This window comes from Haliotis cracherodii, unplaced genomic scaffold (genome assembly GCF_022045235.1).
Source record: "Haliotis cracherodii isolate W230 unplaced genomic scaffold, xgHalCrac1.p SCAF_13, whole genome shotgun sequence".
In the NCBI taxonomy this organism is placed as follows: Eukaryota; Metazoa; Mollusca; class Gastropoda; order Lepetellida; family Haliotidae; genus Haliotis; species Haliotis cracherodii.
In genome coordinates this window covers 7,626,526-7,651,600 of record NW_027266268.1, presented here as the reverse complement: position 1 = coordinate 7,651,600, position 25,075 = coordinate 7,626,526, and the positions used below count along the sequence as shown (strand labels likewise).

Here is a 25,075-nt window from a genome sequence, read left to right as displayed (position 1 = left end):
ATTTTAGATAATTGCATTCATTCCCCTTCAGTAGATGTTCGGAACAGACTGTAACCAGTTATAAGCAGGTGCACATGGCTTGGCCAGTCGGTGGCGCTAGGGCTGCAGACACAGTGTGAAGGATGTGGACGGGTTCAGAGATCAGGTGTTATTTACGTCGCGTGTATATTGGGAACTCAACATATCGATCGTTGTGGAAAAATGAGACTGGCGTGGGTTGTTAATAAAGGGAGGTAATCAGTACAGGCTTATTGATAGTCTTTGCTCGTGACTGTAGAATGCGTACGTAAAATATAGAATAGAGAGAGAGAGAGAGAGAGAGTAGTGTTCGCTGTTCTGTCACACACGCATTTAATAATTAGGCAATTACCAATGAGCTATTAATTAGGAGTTATTAATTAACCGTCCCCAGTGAAGGAATGGGAGAAGCCCCGAGCCTTTGGCGATGGACTTACAGCAGTCATTAACGAAATATATCATCCATAATCCAAGTATTGAGTGTTATTGTATATATGTATATTACTTATTTTTATATCATGAAAACGAACAAAACCCGTGACAATGTCAGCATCACATATATAAATTCACCCCGTAGGAACCCAGGAGTAGAACGAGTCCCCAACTGGCTGTAAGAGGCGACCGAATTGGGCTACCCGTGAAGAGCCAGAATAGAATTGATCTTCAGCAACCCATGCTCGTCATACGAGGCGACTAACGGGATCGAGTGGTCATGCTCGGAGGCTTGGTTGATGCATGTCATCGTATCCCATTTGCCTAGATCGATGTTCATGATGTCTATCACTGGATTGTCCGGTCAAGACTCGATTATGTACAGACCGCCGTCATATAGCTGGATTATTGCTGAGTGTGGTGTTACACAACAAACAAAAAGAAATATATAAATTAATTGAACCTATTGTTAAGAAATCGTGATATTATCGAATTGTGAGGCCATGAACAAAGAATTACATCATATCGAATTGCCACCAACAATGAAGGAATGTGACGTCATATCGCTTCAACTGACCAAAGAGCACTGAGTCGCTAAAATTCGGAAAGCAATAATATTCGATCTTTCTAAACTGCTGAGTAATATTCACCTTAGTCTCCACTTTTTGAAGAAGTGTCCACCTCACACTTAGCTGTAGTTAAGAAGCAATCTTATATCGCCGTAAAGCTAACATGGTCAACACGACGTCAACAATGACCACATATATTACGCCAACAATGCTGTTGAACGCGTTTAATTCTTTTAACGTTTGCTTCGGTGGATTTTTATACACTCGCTTATCTTTATTAAAACTGCCTGGCAAAAGAAACAAAACATGAAATGGTAAATTCGATGGTGATGTATCTGATATGGTTGTCATTGGCGATATGACATGCAAACAGTCGCGCAAATGACGTCTCGGGGAACACGGGATCCATATTTCACAGTACACAGTAATATTAGTATAGTGAAGTGTCAATTTTAAAGTCTGTACTTTCTTTCGCCCGGACGTTTCTATAAATAAATTTATATGTATAATAAAAAGCGTTGGGTATTAATCCTGAGATTTCAAGGTAGAATGTGTTCATATCATCAATCATATAACTAATAGAATTGAACAGTGCCGACACGCCTGTGTCAATATTATCATCCCAGACAACCTACCAAACTCGCCCCAGGGCCATTGGAACTCTCGCTTTACTTATAATCGTCTTCGTAATGTTATTTTATGAAATAAACATGTCACCGCACCCTGCATTGTGTTTCATTTGTACCTTTCTTGAACTGAACACATTTTTTGGTGCGATAACATAACGTTTATGCCCTCTTCGTTAAAATAGAGTATGAACGACACGCTAGAAGCATTTGAAATTCATCCTCTATATCATTTAGCGCGCGCGCGTGCTTGTGTGTGTGACAAACCGACAGACAGAAATGTTTATTCGTAGTTCAGGCCTTGTACAAATATAGTTACAAATTTAGTGAGTGAGTGAGGTTTAACGCTGCTTTTAACAGCATTCCAGTTATATGACGGCGTGTCAGCTTAATGTGGGAGGAAAACCCGAAGTGATGAGACGTTTACCACTTCGGTGAAACCCACGAGCATGGGTATGGTGCTGACAAACCTAGAAACATAAACGGGGCGAACCGGGATTCGAACCCACGATCATAGGTTTCAGGCGTGCCCAGGGGACACAACTCTGCACAGCGAATCATGGCGCCTTAGACGACTGGGCCACCCGTGCCCCCTACAAGTAAACACAGCTATACAAAATGTGTTTTTCATCTTCGGGCACTTTACATATGTTACATAATGCATCAACATATGTAACTCACAAGGCTCTTCGCGTGCGTTCTGCGTGGCCAAGCTATTGTCTAGCTGCGATCCAAATACCGCACAGGTTCGAATCCCAGATTCAACGTCAGCTTTTAGAACTGTATCATATTTTCCTGGTACGCCCCATTTTAAGGAACATTTTTAAAATGCTTAATACCCACTCACACCCCTATAATAAATCATCAGTGACAAGCGTTCGATGGCCCCGTTTCGATTCCCAAAATGGTAACAAATGAACTTGTAAAGCACATTTCTAGAATCTCCCCTCATGGCAATGCAGGCATGTTGCTAAAACGGCCTAATAGTCTACTCACTCAAGAGCAGTGTTTGCTTCAAATGGAGCTGGGAAAAATCAAACAACAACTGCTCTGTAAGGACAGCTTGCTCTCTATGTACTAGCAAGTGTGATTACGATTGTAATACCCAGTAATCAGATAATTCCCTCACTGATAAAAGGCCGACAATGTAGCAATCACATAATCCGATTTAATCCGATATCGATGGATATCCAAGGCCTTGTGTATTTCCGGAGTATTTCCTTGTTTAACACGACAAAAGGCGGATAGTTTTGCAAACAACTTTATTTCGGATTAATGAAAAATTATCCTTATTTACCGTAGTCAGAATAACAAAGCCTAAAATCAATATGTTAAATTTCAAGATTCTTATTTCAACTTTAGTTTGTAATACTTCGTATAATTTTACTGACAAAAGACATAAAAAATCTAGCCATCAAATAGTTTAATCCAGTCTTGATGTCATCGAACCCATTCCGTAATGTGTTCAAATTACAAAAGACGTATTGGTTTTAACACGGATTACTGGAAATTACTTATTGTACCTTTAACCATATTCAGTATAACAGAAAAACTACAGCTGATGTTGTATTATTGACATACATTTATTAGGCCTTTCTAAAAGTATTTAAAGCATTTGACAATATTTGCAAAATATAATATTTGAGAAATAAAGTTAAAAAGTTTCAAACTGCACATTAGCAGTGTAAAAGAAGATATGTGGATGCTAAATCAGTAAATGTCGCAAAGTTTAACAGACCACATTTTACATCCACTCACAAACTCATTTCGGGAGAATAATGTTTACGGTTTTAATTTAACGAAAATGACACGTTTTGGGGACAGTTTGCTTTTATCTTATGCTGGTGATTTTTCTTGCATTCTTATCATTATGATCCCAAATTTCAAGGCCACAATAATCCCACTCCGTATTCCGCAATAGGGTTTCCTGTTTCGCTACGATACGGGTTCGTGTTTTCGATCCACACAGACTCGTTGCCCGGGACGACGTTGCATGGAAAGTGACGCCTAAGTAATAAAACACGGCTGTGCTTCAGTACTTATTTACACACCGTGGTCTGTCAGCGATTGTGTCCATCCTCCGCGGTCAGTCTTTTTCAGAAGGATGGCTACTAAAGTTGCTTCTACCACAATGATCGGCCCTGAGTCGTGGAGGAATTCAACTTTGAAAGGTATAAAACTGTCTCAAAACATAGTTCACAAAAGTGATAAAAGTTGTGATATTGGCAGAGCCTTTGATCCACTGCCGCACTTGAGAGACACAGTTGTTCAGTTGAGTAATGAAGAAATCAGAAGATATACTAGAGATGTGAGGGCTGTTGTAGCAAAGCTGAGAGAAAGTTTGTTGGAAACAAATGAAGAAATAAAATCGTTAACAAGAGGAAAGGAAGCACTGGAAAAAGCACTTGAACACACAAGGAAAGATCTGAAGTTGAATAAAGACAGTAATGATGTCAGATTGTCAAGACACACAAGAGAAAAGGTGAGAAAAAAAGCATGCAATGAAAAAATGCAGTTTGTATTATTATATTTTTCACCTGGTTAACTTTGTGATTGGCAATACAGAAAAAGGCAATGAAAATGGTAGATCTAGTCCTAGTGTATACTTACCTCTTTATTCTCAGTTTGTAAAATATTAATAAGTTGCTACCCATACCATTGCTTGTCATTATTCATCAACATACAAGGTATATATATTTTAACCATATATCTGTCAAGACAGTTTACCAAAAATATTCTTTAAAAATATGATACTTCAATCATGTGTCAAATATAATAAATAATTAACACATTTCAGAGATAAATAGATATAAAGCATCCATACTTTAAAATAAGATGGGATTCAAGATACCACAAATACAGATGGTAGTATTCCCATGTTTGTAATAGAACAGTCAGCCTTTAATATGTCTTTTTGAATGCAGTTTTTATTGAAAACATGTAGATTGATTCGTTATATTATTCAACCGTTAATTCTGGATAGATGAGGAACCAGTAGTTGTGATTCCCAGTAAACTGGGAATAATGATAATTGTGAGAATGATTATTGTATGTTTCAGATGATAAAAATGTTTCCCTCTTGACAAATAACACAATTATAACACAGGAACAACATGTTGCTCGTAAACGTTATCAAAAGACAAGTTCTATTTGCACTGTGTCTCATAGCTAGGTCCACAACCTATTCTGAAGTCAAAGATCTCAATGCAGGGATCAACTGCAGTAAGAAGATCCAGTGTCAAATTTGTTCATTAACTATTCAGGAACCACCTTGGATAGTAGATACTCATGAAATGAGCTTGAATAATTGATACGACAATCTTGGTTCAGCAAGTGTACATGCCAAGCAAGATAGTGATATGCTGAACATGATGACATCAGCTGCTGAACACAACCTGAACTGTGTATATATACATGTATATATATACATGACCGATGTGATTAATTGACACACATGCAAACAACCCTTCCACCTGCACACAGGTCGTTTGTCATGTTTTGATAAACATCTTTTCTTGAATAGAAATTAATATCAGCCTTGAAAAATATTCCAGTTGGAGATTGACAGATAAGGGCCCAGTTGGCTGAAAGTTGTATAAAAAGGAATTTTAGAAGAAACATTGGTCAAACAATAATGTCAGTTTTGCTTCTTCAGGCCGCATGGCCACACCCCTCCTTGCTTGTAGTTTTGTTTAACTTCAATTCAAAATCATTTTGAGGAAAATAATAACACACCCTGTCCTATAAAGTTTCTGTTAAAAATATTATATCCAGAATTCTAATGTTTTCATGTTCAAGTTTTTCTACATTTTTTTTATATTCCATGTATTTTACTCATGCATTTTTGCACATTGGCCAAGGAAATTAGAAACATAGGGACCACATTTGCACTGCCCTATTTAAAGGTTATTTTTCAGAAACTCCACATTTTGTTAAGGTATATTAAACATATTTATGTAAAATGATACTATAACAGTTACAAGGGGCGGTCGGGTAGCCTTGCAGTTAAAGCATTCGCTCATCACACCGAAGACCCGGGTTCGATTCCCGACATGGGTACAATGTGTGAAGCCCATTTCTGGTGTCCCCAACTGTGATATTGCTGGAATATTGCTAAAAGCGGCGTAAAACCATAATCACTCTCACTGACTCACTATAACAGTACAACAAATTATTTTGATTGAGCTCAAATTTAAGATAAATAAATTTGTGGATGTGGAAAGATTTGTTCACTGATGTGCTTCACCCAATTGTGTGTGTGGGTCACGAAGGGACTGAGTCATTGTTTCACCATCTTGAGAGCGTCAGTCTGTATCATTAACCATTAGCACAAAGTGTTGTGTCACTACAGGAAAAACAGCTCATTTCTCTCAGCACTGGTTGGTTGGTTTGTTGTTTAATGCCGCACTCAGCAATATTCCAGCTATATGACGGCGGTCTGTAAATAATCGAGTCTGGACCAAACAATCCAGTGATTGACTTCATGAGCATCGATACACGCAATTGGGATCGATGCCATACATCAACCAAGTCAGCGTGCCTGACCTTTTACGGCAAGCATTGTTTGCTGAAGACCTATTCAACCCTTGATCTTCACGGGTCATCTCAGCACTGGACCAAACATTGATAATATATATAATCAACTTGAAAGTAAGCAATGTCTATGCATGAATGAAACTTGTACATTTAAGCTGATCATTTTGGGTGAGCGATCAAACACCCAATATTTTCCTGATTTACTATGTAACAATGGGCAGTTAGGTGTGAAAGAGGAACGTTTGTGCTAACTGTTGCCTGGATATCATGTGTACAGTCCAGCTGGACAAAATATACTACTCAAAACAACTTAAAGAACACCCACAATTGAAAGGCTGTGTTGCAATACCCACAACCATGACAGATAAGCTATAGTCATATGAAAAATATCGGGTATTCTTTCTATTGAGTTGTGTACATTTGTCACAGAGTGCTACAACAGTGGCAATATTAAACTGATATATTTGGACCTTTTTTCAGGTTTAATAAGTGTTTTAAAATAAAAAATAAAACAATCACAGCTCTGATAAAATAAAACTGCATTCCTATAATAAGTGATTTTAGTTGAATAAAGTGAATATATAAAATAAATATATCATAATTTTTTTTATGTCATTAGAATCTCCAAGACTGGCCAGATGAGTATGTAAATGTTTGTGTGTCGGAGGCAGTATTATCTTCATGGCAACTACCATTACAGCATTAAATCCTATCATGGCAGTTTCTTTAATACTGTATTCAAGTCTTCCACCACGCAGAAGCGCTAACCTGCAGTAAATCGTTAATACATTGTGCCGATGTCTATTGTGTAGGGATTATACAGGGCTTGAGTTACATCATAACATGGCTGGATAAAGGGATATAAGCGGACTACTGGAGCGGTGGGTTGGGGTATTAGATGTCTCCTGTTGCTGTAGTTACCAGAGTTTATGCCTCGTTACAGATTGGTTGTCATGCTGATGTTGCATTCACTGATGTTAAAGAAGCTTCATTGTTCTAGATATTTGTAAAGATAAATTGGACAAAGTAAACATTAATACGTGATGATATAAATTTAAGTCAGTAACACTTATTGATAACAGTTGGATTTTAATTCTTTTTTATTTTTGGAATATATACCAGTAGATCTTCAGTTCAACAAAATTTACTAATTTAATTAATATCAAGTTTATTTTAAAAGTTACAGTTTACACTTTGAAGAAGTTTTTGGTGTTCAATGTGACATTCTTTGAAATTAGAAAAAATGAAATGTTACATTTAAACTTTAACAATGGATCAGTGAACACATCAGTAGGGCTATTATTATTCTATTTCTTGGATCACAGACTGGTTTGCCAAAGTCAGAAATCCGTGTAACTTTGATTTTCGAGCCTGAAAAGTTTGCCAAATGTTGGCTTTTAACAGAAGTCTATAAGAGTTATTTTTGTCAAAATCTGTGTTTCAAACCACCTGGGATTATAGATTCATATCCATGGAATCTTCTAAGACTGATAATTCTTTAATTATGAATATCAAATGTAGCCTTTTTTGAAAAACACTGAGTAATCACAAGCAATTTTGGTGTATTTGACGTCTTGAGGGGAAATTCTGATTATGTTTCCTCTCAATTCTTTTAATGAAAATAGGTAATGGGATCTGTGATCCAACACTTAACTAAATAATGTAAGTGTGTTTTTAGAAATGTATCTGAAGTGTCTATGACTTTAGCCACTAGTCTGAACCCAAGTCTTGTAAACTGAGTTAATAATAGTGAGTGTGATAACACTAAACTATACTAAAAAGATGTCAAGAGCCAAGTATTTGTCACCAACTGTCAGAGGAACATACTCCCCATGTAACATATTAAGTTGAATAGATCCTGGCAGGTGAAGTTATTGTGTATAGGCTGAAGTCAGTAGGGCCACAGTACCACCTCAAGTTTATCACTCCAAGTCAGGTTTCCATTGGTTATAAAACTACCATTTAGTGACATGTGTTCAACTGGAAAAGTAGACACATGCTGTGAACAGTTGTCAGAGACAATCATGAGTTGTGAAGTAAACGCTCTGTATTGAAATCTAATGATGCGTGTTGACCCAACTTTGTTCACGGCAGATATATATTCAAACCAAGTTTCACGCAACAACCTGTTATAAGTGTGGCCCTATGGCTGGTGTCTAAAGCTGCCACACTAGTGATGATGCACTGCTCCTTTAGATAGTGTGGCTTGGCAACTGTGTTCAAAAAAAGAACAGGATACATTTTTTGAAAAACAGATGTATGATTTATAATTCATTAATCCCATGATGTGCTAGGCCATGTGATTGGAGGTCTCATACCTGGTAGGGAACGTGTATTGATCGACAGAGTTTAGGAAAACAACGGTGGTGGCATCGTTACTGTAATTGTTCTGGTGTCTCACAGCGGCATTATAACTATATTGATTTGTTCATCTTGTGGGAGGGCTGGGATCTCCCAAGAGTCGAGATCTTATCATGCTCACACAAAAAGTCAGACATTCTCTGTTACATAATTGATTCTGTTGTGTGGGTGTTTCTATAACAACGGTGGATATTGGGAATCTAATACACACACGTATACAAAGATGGTAAATGTTTAATTATTGTTTGAGATACCCGACTTGTAATTACACATATCATGTTATGTGAAACAGGCTCAGGAATAAAACAGTTAAGGAAATATGACTGATTTGTTATTGGGTTTGCTCATTTTACTTTTTATTTACTTTTATTTTACTTCCCAATTATTTGATTCATCAGCCATGAATAGTAACAACCTTTGGGACCTAATTATGAGGAATAAGACATCTAGTTTAGGTGGCAAGGTATTTGTGCGGTGTGTTGGAAGTGTGAAAGCCAACATTGTACTGTTTGTATTAAAGATCAGTAGATACTGATATGATTAGTCTCCCCACGGTATTACCTAGTTGAGGATAAGGTGACCACCTGCTCTTCCGTGGACAATAGATGGACTTGAGTACCACTTTCTCTGACTATACCAGGGGCGGAGATTGTGGTGTGGATGTGTTCCAAATCTCCCGGTATGTACACACCGTCAGGAACTATCACCACCAGACAGGTTGGGAGGGGAGATCGTGGGACGTGCATTCAACTCACTCAGTTATGTGCCAGTGTTTGGTTTTTGTAATGTAGGAATTGCATTTCTGATTAGCAAGTGTAAACACATTGTGACCTAAGGTTGTTGTTATGTTTATAAGTGTCCGGAACACTAGTTGCCTCACTAGTTGTCTCACTGAGTGTGAGAGGAAGTAATTATGATGACTCTATTTCTTCAGTGTTGGTTCAAGGGTCTTCAGTGTGATAGCTGCATGGAAGTTCTACTTGTCTCACAGAACATGAACAAGCTACATTGATCATGTGCTAGTCCTACAGAATATTCACTAGTTCCACAGAATATTCACAGGTTCCACAGAATATTTGCTAGTCCCCCAAAACATATACTAGTTGCACTGAATGTGTTCTAGTCTCACAGAACATCTACTAGCTGTACAAAACATGTACTACTTCCACAGAACAGATTACAGTTGCACAGAACATGAATTATGCCACAGAATATCTAGCTTCACTGAACATTTACTAGTCCCATGGAAAATGGACTAATCCGACAAAACATCTACTATCTGCAAGGAACATGTTCTAGTCCCAAAGTGCATCTACTGGCACAGTGCATGTACCAATCTCATTAAAATCACTTATCTCGCTACCACTAAATAAATACCTTAGGACATCCCATTTCAGGTCACGTCAGAATGAACTTTCATCTGACCAATCAGAGCGTTGCTTACCAGATTGGGAAGTGACAGTCAGAATGAGTTTTCTAATCGTGCAACCTCGAAAAATTTAACATGAGGTATTCCGAACAACATTTGCAGGGCTTTACGACTGAATCCATACAATCTTGACCATCTATTAGCAATTCCAGGATGTTCTTTTGTTTAGTTTTCAAATTTTAATAGAGAATCTGTCAAAATATGTTTCAAAGCGTAGTAGCCAGTTTGAAACTAGTGCCGTAATGCACATGAAAGCTGCCTTCTGATTGGTTAATGTAGACTTCTCGGTAGTTATTCTTAGATCTCTGTTTTGCAATAACGAGAACATGTACTAGTCCACAGAACGTGAATAGCTACATAAATCTTGCGCTAGTCCCACAGAAAATGCACTAGTTCCACAGAAAACTTGTGAGTGTCACAAACCAGTAAGTACGCACTACATGTATACACCACTGCCACAGAACAGCCCAGCACATCTCCCGGTGAGGGAACGTTGCCATCAGTGTATGCAGGGACATTCCACGACACACTGACCCTCAACAATAGCCTCCCTCCCCTCACCTCGTCAAGGGGGAATGAAGGTTGACAGGTGTACTCCCTACCTGTAATCAGTGACCTTTATTGCTCGGGGTTGTTGGCTGAGACTCCATTCTGGCCATTGTCAAGCGGCCATTCACACCTGTACTGTACTGTAGGCTTTTTAATGCTGAGGGGTCTACTTGATTGAGAAACGAGGTAGAGGTGTTCGTGCTGTTTTAAAATCCGAGGCCTTACATGAGGTACATACATGTATGTTGGTATCAGTGAGAAAGTGAGTGAACATGGTTTTACACCACTCTGAGCAATATTCCAACAATATAACAGCAGGGGACACCAGAAATGGGCTTCGAACATTGTACCCATGTGTGGAATCAAACCTAGCCTTTGGTGTGACTAGCGAACGCTTTAACCACCCAGCTAACCCACTGTTCCTTGGGTATCAGTGAGTGAGTTGGGTTTTACACTACTTTGTTGTCATTATTCCAGTTGTAACATGGTGGGGGACACTACAAGTTTCAGACAAAGTTTCACGTAGAGATTAAAACCAGGAACCTGGGCGTGATGAGCCAGCGCTTACCCACTTGGCTACCCCAATGTCCCCCTTGGGAAGGACCGATCAGAAGATATGTATTCTTTGATATTTCTTGTACAGGTGTGACATTATAATTTGTGTAATTGCGTAGCTGTGGGTGAGGGTTTGGTTGGTCAATGTGTAAAAATTGAGAACAAATACATGGTATGCAAATATTTGTTAGTGGGTAGAAATAGAATCTATATTAAAATGCATTTACATTGGAATAAAAAAATATATATTTTTTTCTGTGCACTAATTGATCGAGTTACTATTCTCCCTTTTAAGTAGGGGCAGTTCTATACCGGAGGACTACAAGTGTATGACACAACTTAACATGTTGAATGTTACATACCCAGGTCGAAACTTGCAGTATGAACATGGTGTTGCCATGGAGACACGCTCCACTGTGTACAGAACACTGGAAACACCATTCTATAAACACTAGCTAGTAGACGATACCCTGTCAGATTTAAAGGTGCCAAGTACATTTATGGAAATCAAAGATGGAGTCAGACAGCATACGATAGATAGGGGTCGAAATTAACAGAAGTACTTGTCTGAGACTGGTAAATTCAGTATGGACTTCTTGAGAACTACCACTTTTACCATTCCTCGGAATCCTGGCAGAACATACAAGCTACAGTAACACAAGTGCACAGTGTCTTTAATCGTAATTTATATATTTTTTGTGTGTGTTTTTGTTGTTTGATGCCTCTGTGACTTAGCAACATTCCAGCTACATTATGTTAGTCTGTAAAAATTTAGTCTGGACCTGACAATCCAGTGATTGACATCATAAGCATCGATCTACATAATTGGGACACAATGACATGCATCAACCAAGTCAGCGAGACTGACCACCCGATCCCATTTGTCGCCTCTGATGACAATCACAAGTTGCTGAAGACCAATTCTAACCTGGATTTTCACGGAGGTGTGCACAGTTAGTGTAGTTACATGGGAAATAAATGAGAAAATTTGGTCTTTTGAAAGATTTATGTTCAATATTGATAAATGGCTGCCATAACGGAAACTTAAGGTCAGCCAAGATCAAGTTTACCAATATGCCTTTGCCATTTAATCAATGTGAATTAACCTGTAGAATGCACAGCAAAGCCTTTGCTAGCTTTTCGTAAACATGAAGCCACACGTTGATTAATTCTGTCCATGCAACTCTTACGATAAACCTTCAACACGGAACCAGTGACATGAAATTCAGATGGAAATATCTTTGAACCCAATCAGTAAAATCAATAACTACATGCTTCCAAGTGACATTGATTGCAGTGGTGACAGCCATTTCATTAAACTGATGAATGTCGTGGTGGTTATGGAACTAATATCAATTCCGCTGCTGTATGACCGTGTGCTTCAACAACGCAGTGGTGCGGCACGTAGGTTCTTTCTAAGAATTCAGTCAGCATTAAGGGATGATTGATTTTACTAACATTTGCCGGAAAGGAAATCATTTGTTTCCCTTCCAGCTGAGTCAGAGTCGTTTTTTAAATGAATTAATAATGCCTTTGAAAAAAGGCATATGGGGGTTGTTTCAAAACTTTTGAAATTATTTTCGTTTAAAATCAAACAGGAATTGTAAATGTTGTAACATGTTATGATGTTACTGTATTCGACGTAATAAGCGCCCGGGGCGCTCTTAAAATTGGAAATAGTGGGCAAGTTGAAAAATTGGAAATTTCGTAGTTTATGCTGACATCCTGACATGGTACAAAAGAAAAGTATGTGCGTATCATACACGACAGATATAATTTCCAGAATTTAATTGCCCACAATTAAGGATGCATATAACACACGAGTGTGTATCATACACGAATCAATAAGTCTTGTGTACATTGATCAATCGGAAGGGGTGCTAATTGGGATTGTTTACTAGCAATATTGCCATGGCTCTTATTACAGCGGGGCGCTTATTACGTGGAATGCGATAATTGGATTTTAGCTCATTGTAGGCATTCCGCATATTTTTTTCTTTGGGAAGTGGTTGGATCATTGTTTGGATGATATTTCTTGGGATAAAGTTGATAAATTAGTTATGAGAAAACCCCTACCCTGTGTGATGTGTGGTGAGTGCAAGTGAACTGATGCAGTGAGACGTGTTTTAGGAAATGAGACTGCTGGTAAACAATTTTTAAATATACAAGGTAATAAATAACTGTTGGAAATAGAACTCCCTGATCCAAGGTATTAAACTAAATGTATTGAGTACCGGTTACAATTAAAGGCCTTTCTTTGTAGTAGGCATGACATTTTGAGATGAACAAACAGTCTGCGGCTTTAGCCACTAGTCCAAAGCCTGAGTCCAGTAAAATTCAATCCGGTCTGGTAAGATCAGCTTATAAAAGTCCAAATGACAACACTGAAATGGACAAATAATGATGCTAAGAAACAAGTTTGGTGTAATTGTAGTTTAGAATTGCCAGTTTAGAATGAAATATTTGTCATGTTTGTAAAAAATAAGACTGTGTCAAGATACAGTGTCAGTTGTCTCCCCTTAGCAGGCAACATAAGATTTTTATGCTCATTTCACAAATACCAGAGTGTTCCTTTATTATTTTCCTTTTAATATTTTTGACTTTTAAAACACAAATTTCACATGTTGCATGATTTTCAGGATAAGTTGGCTTATGCGAAACGGGTGAGTATGTAGCAAGATTACACTAGTGCAGCAGTGTGTAGTCTAGCTGAGGCTGTAGAATCAGGGTAGACATTGTGACTAATCAGTGAGATTAAAAATGAAAAAACCCCGACACATTGGCAGTATATCATCATATCATGACTGGAATAAGCCATGCATTTATGATATGTAAAAAGCTGTCAATGACGGATGTTATAACAACTGGAATATCTCAGGTTTGTATTCAAAACTAGGTGGTCAGGCTCGCTGACTTGGTTGATGCATGTCATCGATCCCAATTGCGTGGATTGATGCTCATGATATTAATCACTGGATTGTCTGGTCCAGACTCGATTATTTACAGACCGCTGTCATATAGCTGGAATATTGCTGAGTGCGGCGTTAAACAACAAACCAACCAACCAAATCAAAAGTAAGAGGTGAGTGGTAGTAGTTCAATGATTACTGTAGTGTATAACTGACATGTATTGTACCCCAATGACATAAGTTCCATGAGTTATTGACTCGGACTGCTTTTTAAGCCATAACCTGCGTATTGAGCTTCTATCTCTGTACTGGTTCCATAGAAACTCACACTCTCGTACATTGTGGAACTCTTCCTTTTCGTGTTAACCTCCTGACATACTTGCTTTGAGATAGTTTAACAGAATATAAATGAGCAGATTCTTTTCCTAGGATTCTTTTGTGTGATCGACGGAGTGAAGTACATAATCGACATGTTATGTCATGGTGGGTGATAACATAGCAAGCGGTGTTGAATATTTTATTGTTAACATGACTTTGTGTAGTGAAAGAAAGATCTCTCAATACAGGCTGTGAATGGTGCTTTGTATGTTAAACTAATATATGTTGCTAATCCAGGCAATCGGGACTGATATGAGGCAAACAGTGGCCATTATTACGAAGTGTAATTAAGTATCGATAAATCTGGCGGGTGAAGGACTGAGATTGCGGGGCAAGTTGTGGACGAGGTTAGCAACACTAATATTGCTGTGTAGTTACGTCGTGAGATTACTTGTGTGATTGGATATTTTAGTTGTTGGAACTCAATCTTGGTTTTCCCAAGGTGATCTGTCAATACCATTTCTTCTTTGTTGTTGTGCTGGATCTGTGAAATCTTTCTGATATGGGAGTTTTTATACACTCTGATTACAACAATGCATGTTAAACTTGTATTAAATAAACATGAAGACATGTATTGGCATAGATTGTCGTGGGGATTAGGAATGTGTAATGTGAAATGGTAATGTACTGTAGCTCACCTGCATAACAGTTTATTAATTATTAAGTAGACAGGAATATTATGTGTGATCTTCACTAGGACAATGCTCGTCGTAAGAGGCGACCAACGGGATCGGGTTGTCAGGCTCACTGACTTGGTTGATGCATGTCATCGTATCCAAATTGTGTGGATTGGTGCTCATGATGGGAATCACTGGATTGTCTGGTCCAGACTCGATTATTTACAGACCGCCATCAAATAGTTGGAATATTGCTGAGTGCAGCAACAAACAAACAATGTCAAGAAAGTATTGGGCAATGTATACTGAACAAAATACGTCAGGGATCATGAATATTTTTGTGGATATATTATTGTATTAAAGACTGAGCACACTATTTTATAAAAATATCCTCAGAAACTCACATTCTAGCCAGTTCCAGGCTGATATTACACATATAAGCATAATAACCTAACAGCAGGTAGCCAGCATCAGTTGTCATTGGCAAAATCACGCACCAGTTCATTTGGGTATCAAGCCTTTGGCAAAGCTGGACCAGTTAGTGCTGTGGAACAACCTCTGAAGCTATCTTCCTTTATGACTCAGACAGACATACCACTGAACAACCTGTCACAGCTGGTATTTGTGATAATTCAAAACTGTGTGCTGTGAAGTAAAATAAAACATCTTTTGTGCAAATAATGGAAACTATATGAGCCTACGATTTGAGCCACTAGTCTAAATCCAGAGTCTTGTAAAATTCTGTTTGGCCTCAGCTAATAATAGTCCATATGATAACACTAAATACTACTGAAAATTATGCTTAGCGCCATGTTCAGCCTTGTCGATTCGAAAAATATGGCACAGACTGTATGAGTGTTTTAGGACAGTCTTATTCAAAGTTTTTTGCAGTATATAATTGGGTAATTGGAAAGGTATGATTTAGATAAGTGTTATCAGACTTAAGTTTTTCATTTGACCATAAAAAGAATATTACTTTTCTCATTCATTCCTAATGCAGTCATATTTGAAGTGACTGAGGAAGCTCTTTTAGTCAGCAGAGAGCACTCTTGTGCCTGCTTTATGCTCAATTAAACATTATGGCCTGTGGGTACTTTCCTACAGGGCACTCAGATAATTGACGTACTACCAATCCTCCCTGTACAAGTGCCGATCGGAGGGCGTATTTGTGTTAGTTATGTACAAATATATAGCTTGCTTGTGCTGTGTGGCCTCTGACGGGGCAGGCAGCAGTAAATCTAGCATTGATCCACGCTTGTTTAGGGGTTTTCAGTGTGTCGCCAATAATTGGGCACCTCATGCTTGTGTTGCTCTCACCAGACCGGTGTACAGAGAGGACGTGTCGGGGCCTTGTAGGACGTGTCTTCATGTCCTAGTGAAGTCCAGAATAGGACATGGCTAACTAAATACACTGATGGAATATACTAGTGGACACATAGCAACATAGTAGCAGATAGTTGAGTATTGTGTTCAACACACTGCTCTGGTCAACAAGATATCACAGTTCTTTAAACCTCTGCTGTGGATATATAATAGATATAGCATTTAAACTGTAGTTTTGTGATTAGGTGTTTTTGATACTGATCAATTATGTCTACATTTGGTAGTGAAAAGTTTGAACAACCCATGCCTAGATTATTAACCACTAGTAATAGGCTGTTGACAACTCACTATTAAAGTAACTTTCATTAACATATATATTGCTGAGTATGCGTGTGTGTGCGTGTGTGCGTGCGTGCGTGCGTGAGTGTATGTGTGTGTGTGTGTGTGCGCTCGCGCACGCATGTCTATATGTGTGGATGCATGTCTATATGTCTGTGTTTGTGTCTATTGATGATATAATATGAATTGATGCAGAAAACAGGGGAAAAAAATGTGATGAAAATTATAAAAAAAAACCCCCACACCCAACCCCCCAACAAACAAACAAACTAATGAGCATAAGGTAGACACAGTGTGTGGCATGTGTGTCATTACCAACATACTGTTGCTTGTTGCTTATGCTATCAACCACTGGTTAACCTGGTCCAGACACCATTATGTGCAGGCAGCCTTAATGTAACTGTTGTATAGTGTATAACAGTGTAAAACACCATTCACTGTCCTGGAGTCCTGCTGTTGATTGCTGGCTACATATTCAAGAAGGGAAACATACATTGCCATATTTCTTGGAAGTGGAATCAAGTCGATGGGTTCCGGTTGGGAATTACCAATCAATACTGCCAGAGTAGGTGTAGTGTAGGAAGGGGGAGTGGTGATCACCTCCATTAGCGGTCATCAGCGGTGTGATGAACGACCTCCTCTCACCGACCGCCACATAATTAATGGCCAACTCTGTGGCAGGTCGACAGCTAACTCACCTAATCACAGGCAGGGGGTATCTAAAACTGATTGCATGTGCTTGATGATCTCCCAGTGTTATTCCCCATTCTTGGTTACAACCGGGTCAGTGTGACATACACACAACATGACATACACAATATAACAGATGGTGACATACACAATGTAACATACAGTGACATACACAATATAACATAAAGTGACATACACAATGTCACATACAGTGACATACATAATGTCACAGACAGTGACATACACAATATCACAGTGACATACACAATATAACAGACAGTGACATACACAACGTAACAGACAGTGACATACACAACATAACAGACAGTGACATACACAACATAACAGACAGTGACATACACAATATAACAGACAGTGACATACAAAATGTCACAGACAGTGACATACACAACATAACAGACAGTGACATACACAATATAACATACAGTGACATACACAATATAACAGACAGTGACAAACAAAATGTCACAGACAGTGACATACACAACATAACAGACAGTGACATACACAATATAACAGACAGTGACATACACAATATAACAGACAGTGACATACAAAATGTCACAGACAGTGACATACACAGTATAACAGACAGTGACATACACAATATAACAGACATTATGACACACACAGTATAACAGACATTATGACACACACAGTATAACAGACAGTGACATACACAATATAACAGACAGTGACATACAAAATGTCACAGACAGTGACATACACAGTATAACAAACAGTGACATACACAATATAACAGACAGTGACACACACAGTATAACAGACATTATGACACACACAGTATAACATACACTGACATAAACAATAAAATATATAACAGTATAACAGACAAAGGTGTGCGGAGTGTGACAATGTGTTCTTGTTCCAGCCTCACGATGGTGCTGATGACCTGCTGAACGGCGAGAGGGCTCACCTGCTGAACAACAAGAAGACGCTGGAGGCTCAGCTCAAGTCTGTGCAGGAACAGCTCCAGGTCAGTCTTGTCGAGGCCCAGTTTGTGGCAGGATAGTCTTCGTAGTCGAGTCGCATCCATGGTTAGGACCCTTGAAGATCTGGGTTAGAATTGCTCTTTAGCAACCCATGCTTGTCATAAGAGGCTACTAACGGGATCAGTGGTCAGGCTCACTGATTGGTTGATTAGTTGACTGGTTGATTGGTTGATTGGTTTGATTTCATTGTATCCCAGATTATTTAGATCAATGTTCATGATTTCAGTCACTGGATTGTCTGGTCCATACTCAATTATTTACAGACCACTGTCATATAGCTGGAATATTGCTGAGTGTGCATTAAACAAGAAACAAACAAAAGTGAGATATATTTCTAAATTAGAAAAAGGACAACAGGCTGCTTCGTATCATTAATCCTGCCATTGAGTTAGTGTGTTTATTAATTCAAGACTGTTCAGTTTGTTTTGCCCTGATTTGTGATGTTCTGGGCGGGGGATTGCAAGACAAAAGATTGTAACAGTTTCATGACTTGTAAATATATGATAAAGGAACTAGATAGATTGTATGTGTGCAGATAGAGTAGACCAGTTGAGAACATTCGTGTTGTTTGTTGAGATTATTTACAAAAAGTAAATTAAATAGCCAATTCAAATTGGCAGCCTCTGACCATTCACTCTATACACTTGTTGTGTGTGAATGAGTGAGTTGGTTTAACGTGGCTTTGAACAGTATTCTGGTTACATCACAGCGTGTCAGCTTAATGTGGGTGCAAAGTCCCGAAGTGATGCAGGTCTTAGACATTTACCACTTTGATGAAACCCATGAGCATTAATATAATGCTGACAAAGCTAGAAACATAAAATAATCGTGTCGACCGGAGATGCCTATTTGATGTTTGCTATGTTAATGTGGTGTCAACGTTTCTTCATTCTTGCTCCAGACTTTAGACAAAGCCCGGAAGCACCTGTTTGCCACACTGCAGGAGCGATCCCGTGTGCTGGATTTGCTGTGCCACGCACTATCGTTTAACAACGCCAACTCCAATCAAGATAGTCGCACCAAGAGCTCCACAGAGGGTCGGTTGTCTCGTCTGGACACGACTCGTCTTGGAGCCAGTCAAGCTGATCCCGTCGGACCATACACGCCCGATGCCGACATTGCCCTCGCTGATGCTTTGGAAGCCCGATGTCGGTCAGGCTACCTCCGGCAGGAACTCCGGGAGACCATTGACAGAGCGGAGAGGCTACAGAAAGCAGCTCACAAGTCCGTCAACGATGGTCTCACTCAGAAAGTTGCCGAGACAGTAACGCTCAAGGTAGTTCATCTATATATGTTCTTGGTTTCTGACTAAAAACTAATGCTTGTTGTAAAGTATAATTTGGGTTGGTCCCGGGTGGGGATTATGAAACACGATGAGTGCCAAGGAACTATAGAGTGGTTTAATAGGTAACTAAAACATGATTGGTCTGAGTGGGGATTATGAAACACGATGAGTGCCAAGGAACTATAGAGTGGTTTAATAGGTAACTAAAACATGATTGGTCTCAGTGGGATTATGAAACACGATGAGTGCCAAGGAACTATAGAGTGGTTGAATAGGTAACTAAAACATGATTGGTCTGAGTGGGGATTATGAAACACGATGAGTGCCAAGGAACTATAGAGTGGTTTAATAGGTAACTAAAACATGATTGGTCTCAGTGGGATTATGAAACACGATGAGTGCCAAGGAACTATAGAGTGGTTGAATAGGTAACTAAAACATGATTGGTCTCAGTGGGGATTATGAAACAGGATGAGTGCCAAGGAACTATAGAGTGGTTCAATACGTAACTAAAACATGATTGGCCCCCAGATTGTGAGTCAGATGAATTCCAAATATCTTATTCGCCCAGGAGGATCTTATTAGAATATTATTTGGGTGAAAAAAACAGAGTTAAAAGAAAAATTTCATGGTTTATGCTGACAGCCAGAAATGTTTATGTACGAAAGATATATTTTTCCCGAATATAATTGCCCATAATTAAGGGTGCATATAAGTGCGCATTATACGCAAATAAATAAGTCTTGTGTCATTGATCAATCGGAAGGGGTGCTAATTGGGATTGTTCACAAGCCAATATATTAGCAAATGTCGCCATGGGTGCTTATAAGAGCGGGGTGATTATTACGTGGAATATGGTAAGCTCAGCTTGTTGTGAAGGGAAACTAACATTGGGAAAGGTGGTCCACCAGCAGTGTTAGTGTTACATTCCTTGTAACTGTTGCTGATACAAGCAATTTCACTGACATTCATATCAAAACATGGAATTTGTTGATTGATCTGACAATGATTGAATGATGTTTGCAGCAACACCTGGGGGTGGGCCTGGGGGAGAACCGCCACGCCATCCATCGAGCACAGCGCTGGTATGACTCTACAGAACGAGCCCGAGGAAACGCTCTGGTAAGTTGTCAACTGTTGGACCTGTGAAAATCTGGGGTAGAGTAGGTCTTCAGCAACCCATGCTTGTTGTAAAAGACGACTATGCTTGTCGTAAGAGGCGACTAACAGGATCAGTGGTCATATTTTGGTAATAAACATGGTGCCAACAAGTTATTAATGTTCAGAGATATTTCAATTAGCTGTGCAGTTTTGTCCAAGTTGACTTAGTGCTGTGGCATCTAAATGGTAACGGGCAGTGGGGGAGCCTAGTGGTTAAAGCGTCAGCTCACCATGATGAAGACCCGGGTTCGATTCCCCACATTGGTGTGCAGCCCATTTATGGTGTTACCCGCTGTGATGTTGCTGGTCTATTGCTAAACTATGGGGTTAAACCACACTCACATGGCCGTCAAGTGTGAGGTATGACATTTATGAGACATGCATTACATCAGGCTTTCCTCCCACATTTAGCTGACATGCTGTAAAATAACTGTAATAATGTTGAGACAAGTGAACTCACTCGTGCTGTGTATTGCTGCAGATTGTTCTGATTGAAGGTTGAGATATTCTATTGAGGAGTTAGATTACAAACAATGTTTTACAAATGTTGTCTTTATTCAGGGTCCTGTGATGAGTGCTGACATGACAACTAGGGAACGTCTCGATCGACCTCTGGTGCGAGTGTTCCAGCGTCACCCTGGTACACAGCTGCCAGAAGCTCAACACATGATCAGGGTAGGTGGGGTAGATTGTCAGATACCCTGGTACACAACAGATAATCAGGGTAGGTGGGGTAGATTGTCAGATACACTGGTACACAACAGATAATCAGGGTAGGTGGAGTAGATTGTCAGATACCCTGGTACACAACAGATGATCAGGGTAGGTAGGGTATATTGTCAGATACACTGGCACACAACAGATGATCAGGGTAGGTGGAGTAGATTGTCAGATACACTGGTACACAACAGATGATCAGGGTAGGTGGGGTAGAGTGTCAGATACACTGGTACACAGCAGATGATCAGGGTAGGTGGGGTAGATTGTCAGATACACTGGCACACAACAGATGATCAGGGTAGGTGGGGTAGATTGTCAGATACACTGGCACACAACAGATGATCAGGGTAGGTGGGGTAGATTGTCAGATACATTGGTACACAGCAGACGATCAGGGTAGGTGGGGTAGATTGTCAGATACACTGGTACACAACAGATGATCAGGGTAGGTGGGGTAGATTGTCAGATACACTGGTACACAACAGATGATCAGGGTAGGTGGGGTAGATTGTCAGATACATTGGTACACAGCAGATGATCAGGGTAGGTGGGGTAGATTGTCAGATACACTGGTACACAACAGATGATCAGGGTAGGTGGGGTAGATTGTCAGATACACTGGTACACAACAGATGATCAGGGTAGGTGGGGTAGATTGTCAGATACACTGGTACACAACAGATGATCAGGGTAGGTGGGGTAGATTGTCAGATACACTGGTACACAACAGATGATCAGGGTAGGTGGGGTAGATTGTCAGATACACTGGTACACAACAGATGATCAGGGTAGGTGGGGTAGATTGTCAGATACACTGGTACACAACAGATGATCAGGGTAGGTGGGGTAGATTGTCAGATACACTGGTACACAGCAGATAATCAGGGTAGGTGGGGTAGATTGTCAGATACCCTGGTACACAACACATGATCAGGGTAGGTGGGGTAGATTGTCAGATACACTGGTACACAACACATGATCAGGGTAGGTGGGGTAGAGTGTCAGAGACACTGGTACACAGCAGACGATCAGGGTAGGTGGGGTAGATTGTCAGATACACTGGTACACAACAGAGGATCAGGGTAGGTGGGGTAGATTGTCAGATACACTGGTACACAACAGATAATCAGGGTAGGTGGAGTAGATTGTCAGATACCCTGGTACACAACAGATAATCAGGGTAGGTGGAGTAGATTGTCAGATACCCTGGTACACAACAGATGATCAGGGTAGGTAGGGTATATTGTCAGATACACTGGCACACAACAGATGATCAGGGTAGGTGGGGTAGATTGTCAGATACACTGGCACACAACAGAGGATCAGGGTAGGTGGGGTAGATTGTCAGATACCCTGGTACACAACAGATAATCAGGGTAGGTGGAGTAGATTGTCAGATACCCTGGTACACAACAGATGATCAGGGTAGGTAGGGTATATTGTCAGATACACTGGCACACAACAGATGATCAGGGTAGGTGGGGTAGATTGTCAGATACACTGGCACACAACAGAGGATCAGGGTAGGTGGGGTAGATTGTCAGATACATTGGTACACAACAGATGATCAGGGTAGGTGGGGTAGATTGTCAGATACATTGGTACACAGCAGATGATCAGGGTAGGTGGGGTAGATTGTCAGATACATTGGTACACAACACATGATCAGGGTAGGTGGGGTAGATTGTCAGATACCCTGGTACACAACAGATGATCAGGGTAGGTGGGGTAGATTGTCAGATACACTGGCACACAACACATGATCAGGGTAGGTGGGGTAGATTGTCAGATACCCTGGTACACAACAGATGATCAGGGTAGGTGGGGTAGATTGTCAGATGCCCTGGCACACAACAGATGACATACTCATATATACCTTCATTCATTGTGATACATATAACATCTCTGTCTATGGTGAATATTGCTACACTTCTAGAGAAATGTAGATGCAAATGAAAATACTCAAAATTGATATGTTGTATAAATATTTCCACAATTGTTGTCAGGGCGGAGACGGCCTGCTCCAGTCTCTCACTGCCACAAGTCGGAACATTGGCCTGCTGCGTCTCTCCCACCTCAAGCTCCGTGATGACATCCGCAGCAAGAGCGCAGCCGCTGATATCGACAGCAGCATCATGCGCATGAGGCGTCGTCGAGGGGATCATCGCTGGACCCTTGGGTCTGCCTTTTAAGGGCAAATGATACGGAACAGGGGTTCAAATAGAAAAATAAATACCACAGTATTATTTTCACCGTATTATATCAATACTACAGAATGCACAACAGCAACTGCACCTATTGCTGTCAGTATTATAAAGTATTCATCGGGCATAAGTATTCACTGCTGGAAGTATTAAGAACATTGCTGTTTTGACAATAACTGTTCAAAGGGGGGTAACTCTTGAATGGTAACTGTTTCCTTGGAATGTAGAATTTTATGTGTTTTTTTGTTGAATGGAAATATTTTTGATACAAACAGTTTAAAAGACATTTTATCTAAACTGTACATTATTTATTTTGCTTATCAAACAATAACATTTTCCAGCTTGTGCGTAGTTTCAAAATTGAAACGGATTGTAATGATTATCAGTATTTCTATATTAATGTGTATTATGTTCATCACATATTTGTACAGTCTAGGTTTTGTGTTATATGATATAGCAGATGTCTTTCAATTGGTGTGAGAGTGTTTTAAGCAGTATTAGAATATACAATTGTAAATAATTTTCATGTGAAAATATTGTGTATATAACTACAGGTTTTTCTAAAGGTTTCCAACTATACATCTAGATCCTGCTATGTGGTTATCTGTTGATTTCATTGTTTGTTGTCTGTTCTCAGTAATTTCGTTATCAAAGACCATCATGAAACAAATAAGAGCAAGAACAGTTTTAGCAACTTTTCCGTTATTTTTTTAACATTAAAAACTTTTATGTTGAGTTCTGACCCTTCGCTTAGGAAATTACACAAGCAAGGTTCCATCAGTCATGATAGTTTGTTGTCAATTCTGATTAATGTTTATATACCATAAACGTTGAGAATTGAAAGATATTGAATTGTCAGAGTTAACAAGCTCATAACGGAAAGAAAAATTACCCTTCATTATGTCAGTGTTTGATTCATGCAACTTCACTTGCTGATTTGTGCAAATCTTCTCTTATCAGTTTCAAATAATTCCTTTGGGGATTTCAGAAGTTGATCGTTACTTATTGATTTGTGTTCAAGAAGTAACAGTTTCGTGAGGGAGAAGATTAACATATGACGCTACCAAAAGCTATTGTCCCGATTGTCATGCGATAACTTTTGATTCAGTTGGTTTTAAAACCTGGAGTTGTGTTATGGAATGTTATATCAGTATTTGATTTGACCTGTGATATTGTTACAGTTTTATACATACATTAACTAGAATGCAGTGTTTGCCTGTGGAAATATTTACGTGTACCAACATACCCAGTTACAGTGGATACCGATGTTCAAATTGAGCTACCTTTGTACTACATGGTTAGACGTTCATTAGAAACATTTAAATGCTGCTCAATTCAGG

General features: G+C 39.4%; 1 protein-coding gene across 1 annotated transcript; it reads left to right on the top strand.

The window, feature by feature from the left end:
* The first annotated feature begins 3,651 nt into the window (after positions 1 to 3,651).
* On the top strand, positions 3,652 to 25,022 carry LOC139458828 (tektin-like protein 1). Its single transcript, XM_071240255.1, has 6 exons — positions 3,652 to 4,127; positions 18,245 to 18,349; positions 19,267 to 19,641; positions 20,677 to 20,772; positions 21,373 to 21,486; positions 23,538 to 25,022. The coding sequence occupies exons 1-6, from the start codon at positions 3,750 to 3,752 to the stop codon at positions 23,721 to 23,723; spliced, it is 1,254 nt and encodes a 417-aa protein (XP_071096356.1). The 5' UTR covers positions 3,652 to 3,749; the 3' UTR covers positions 23,724 to 25,022.
* Positions 25,023 to 25,075: the final 53 nt, after the last annotated feature.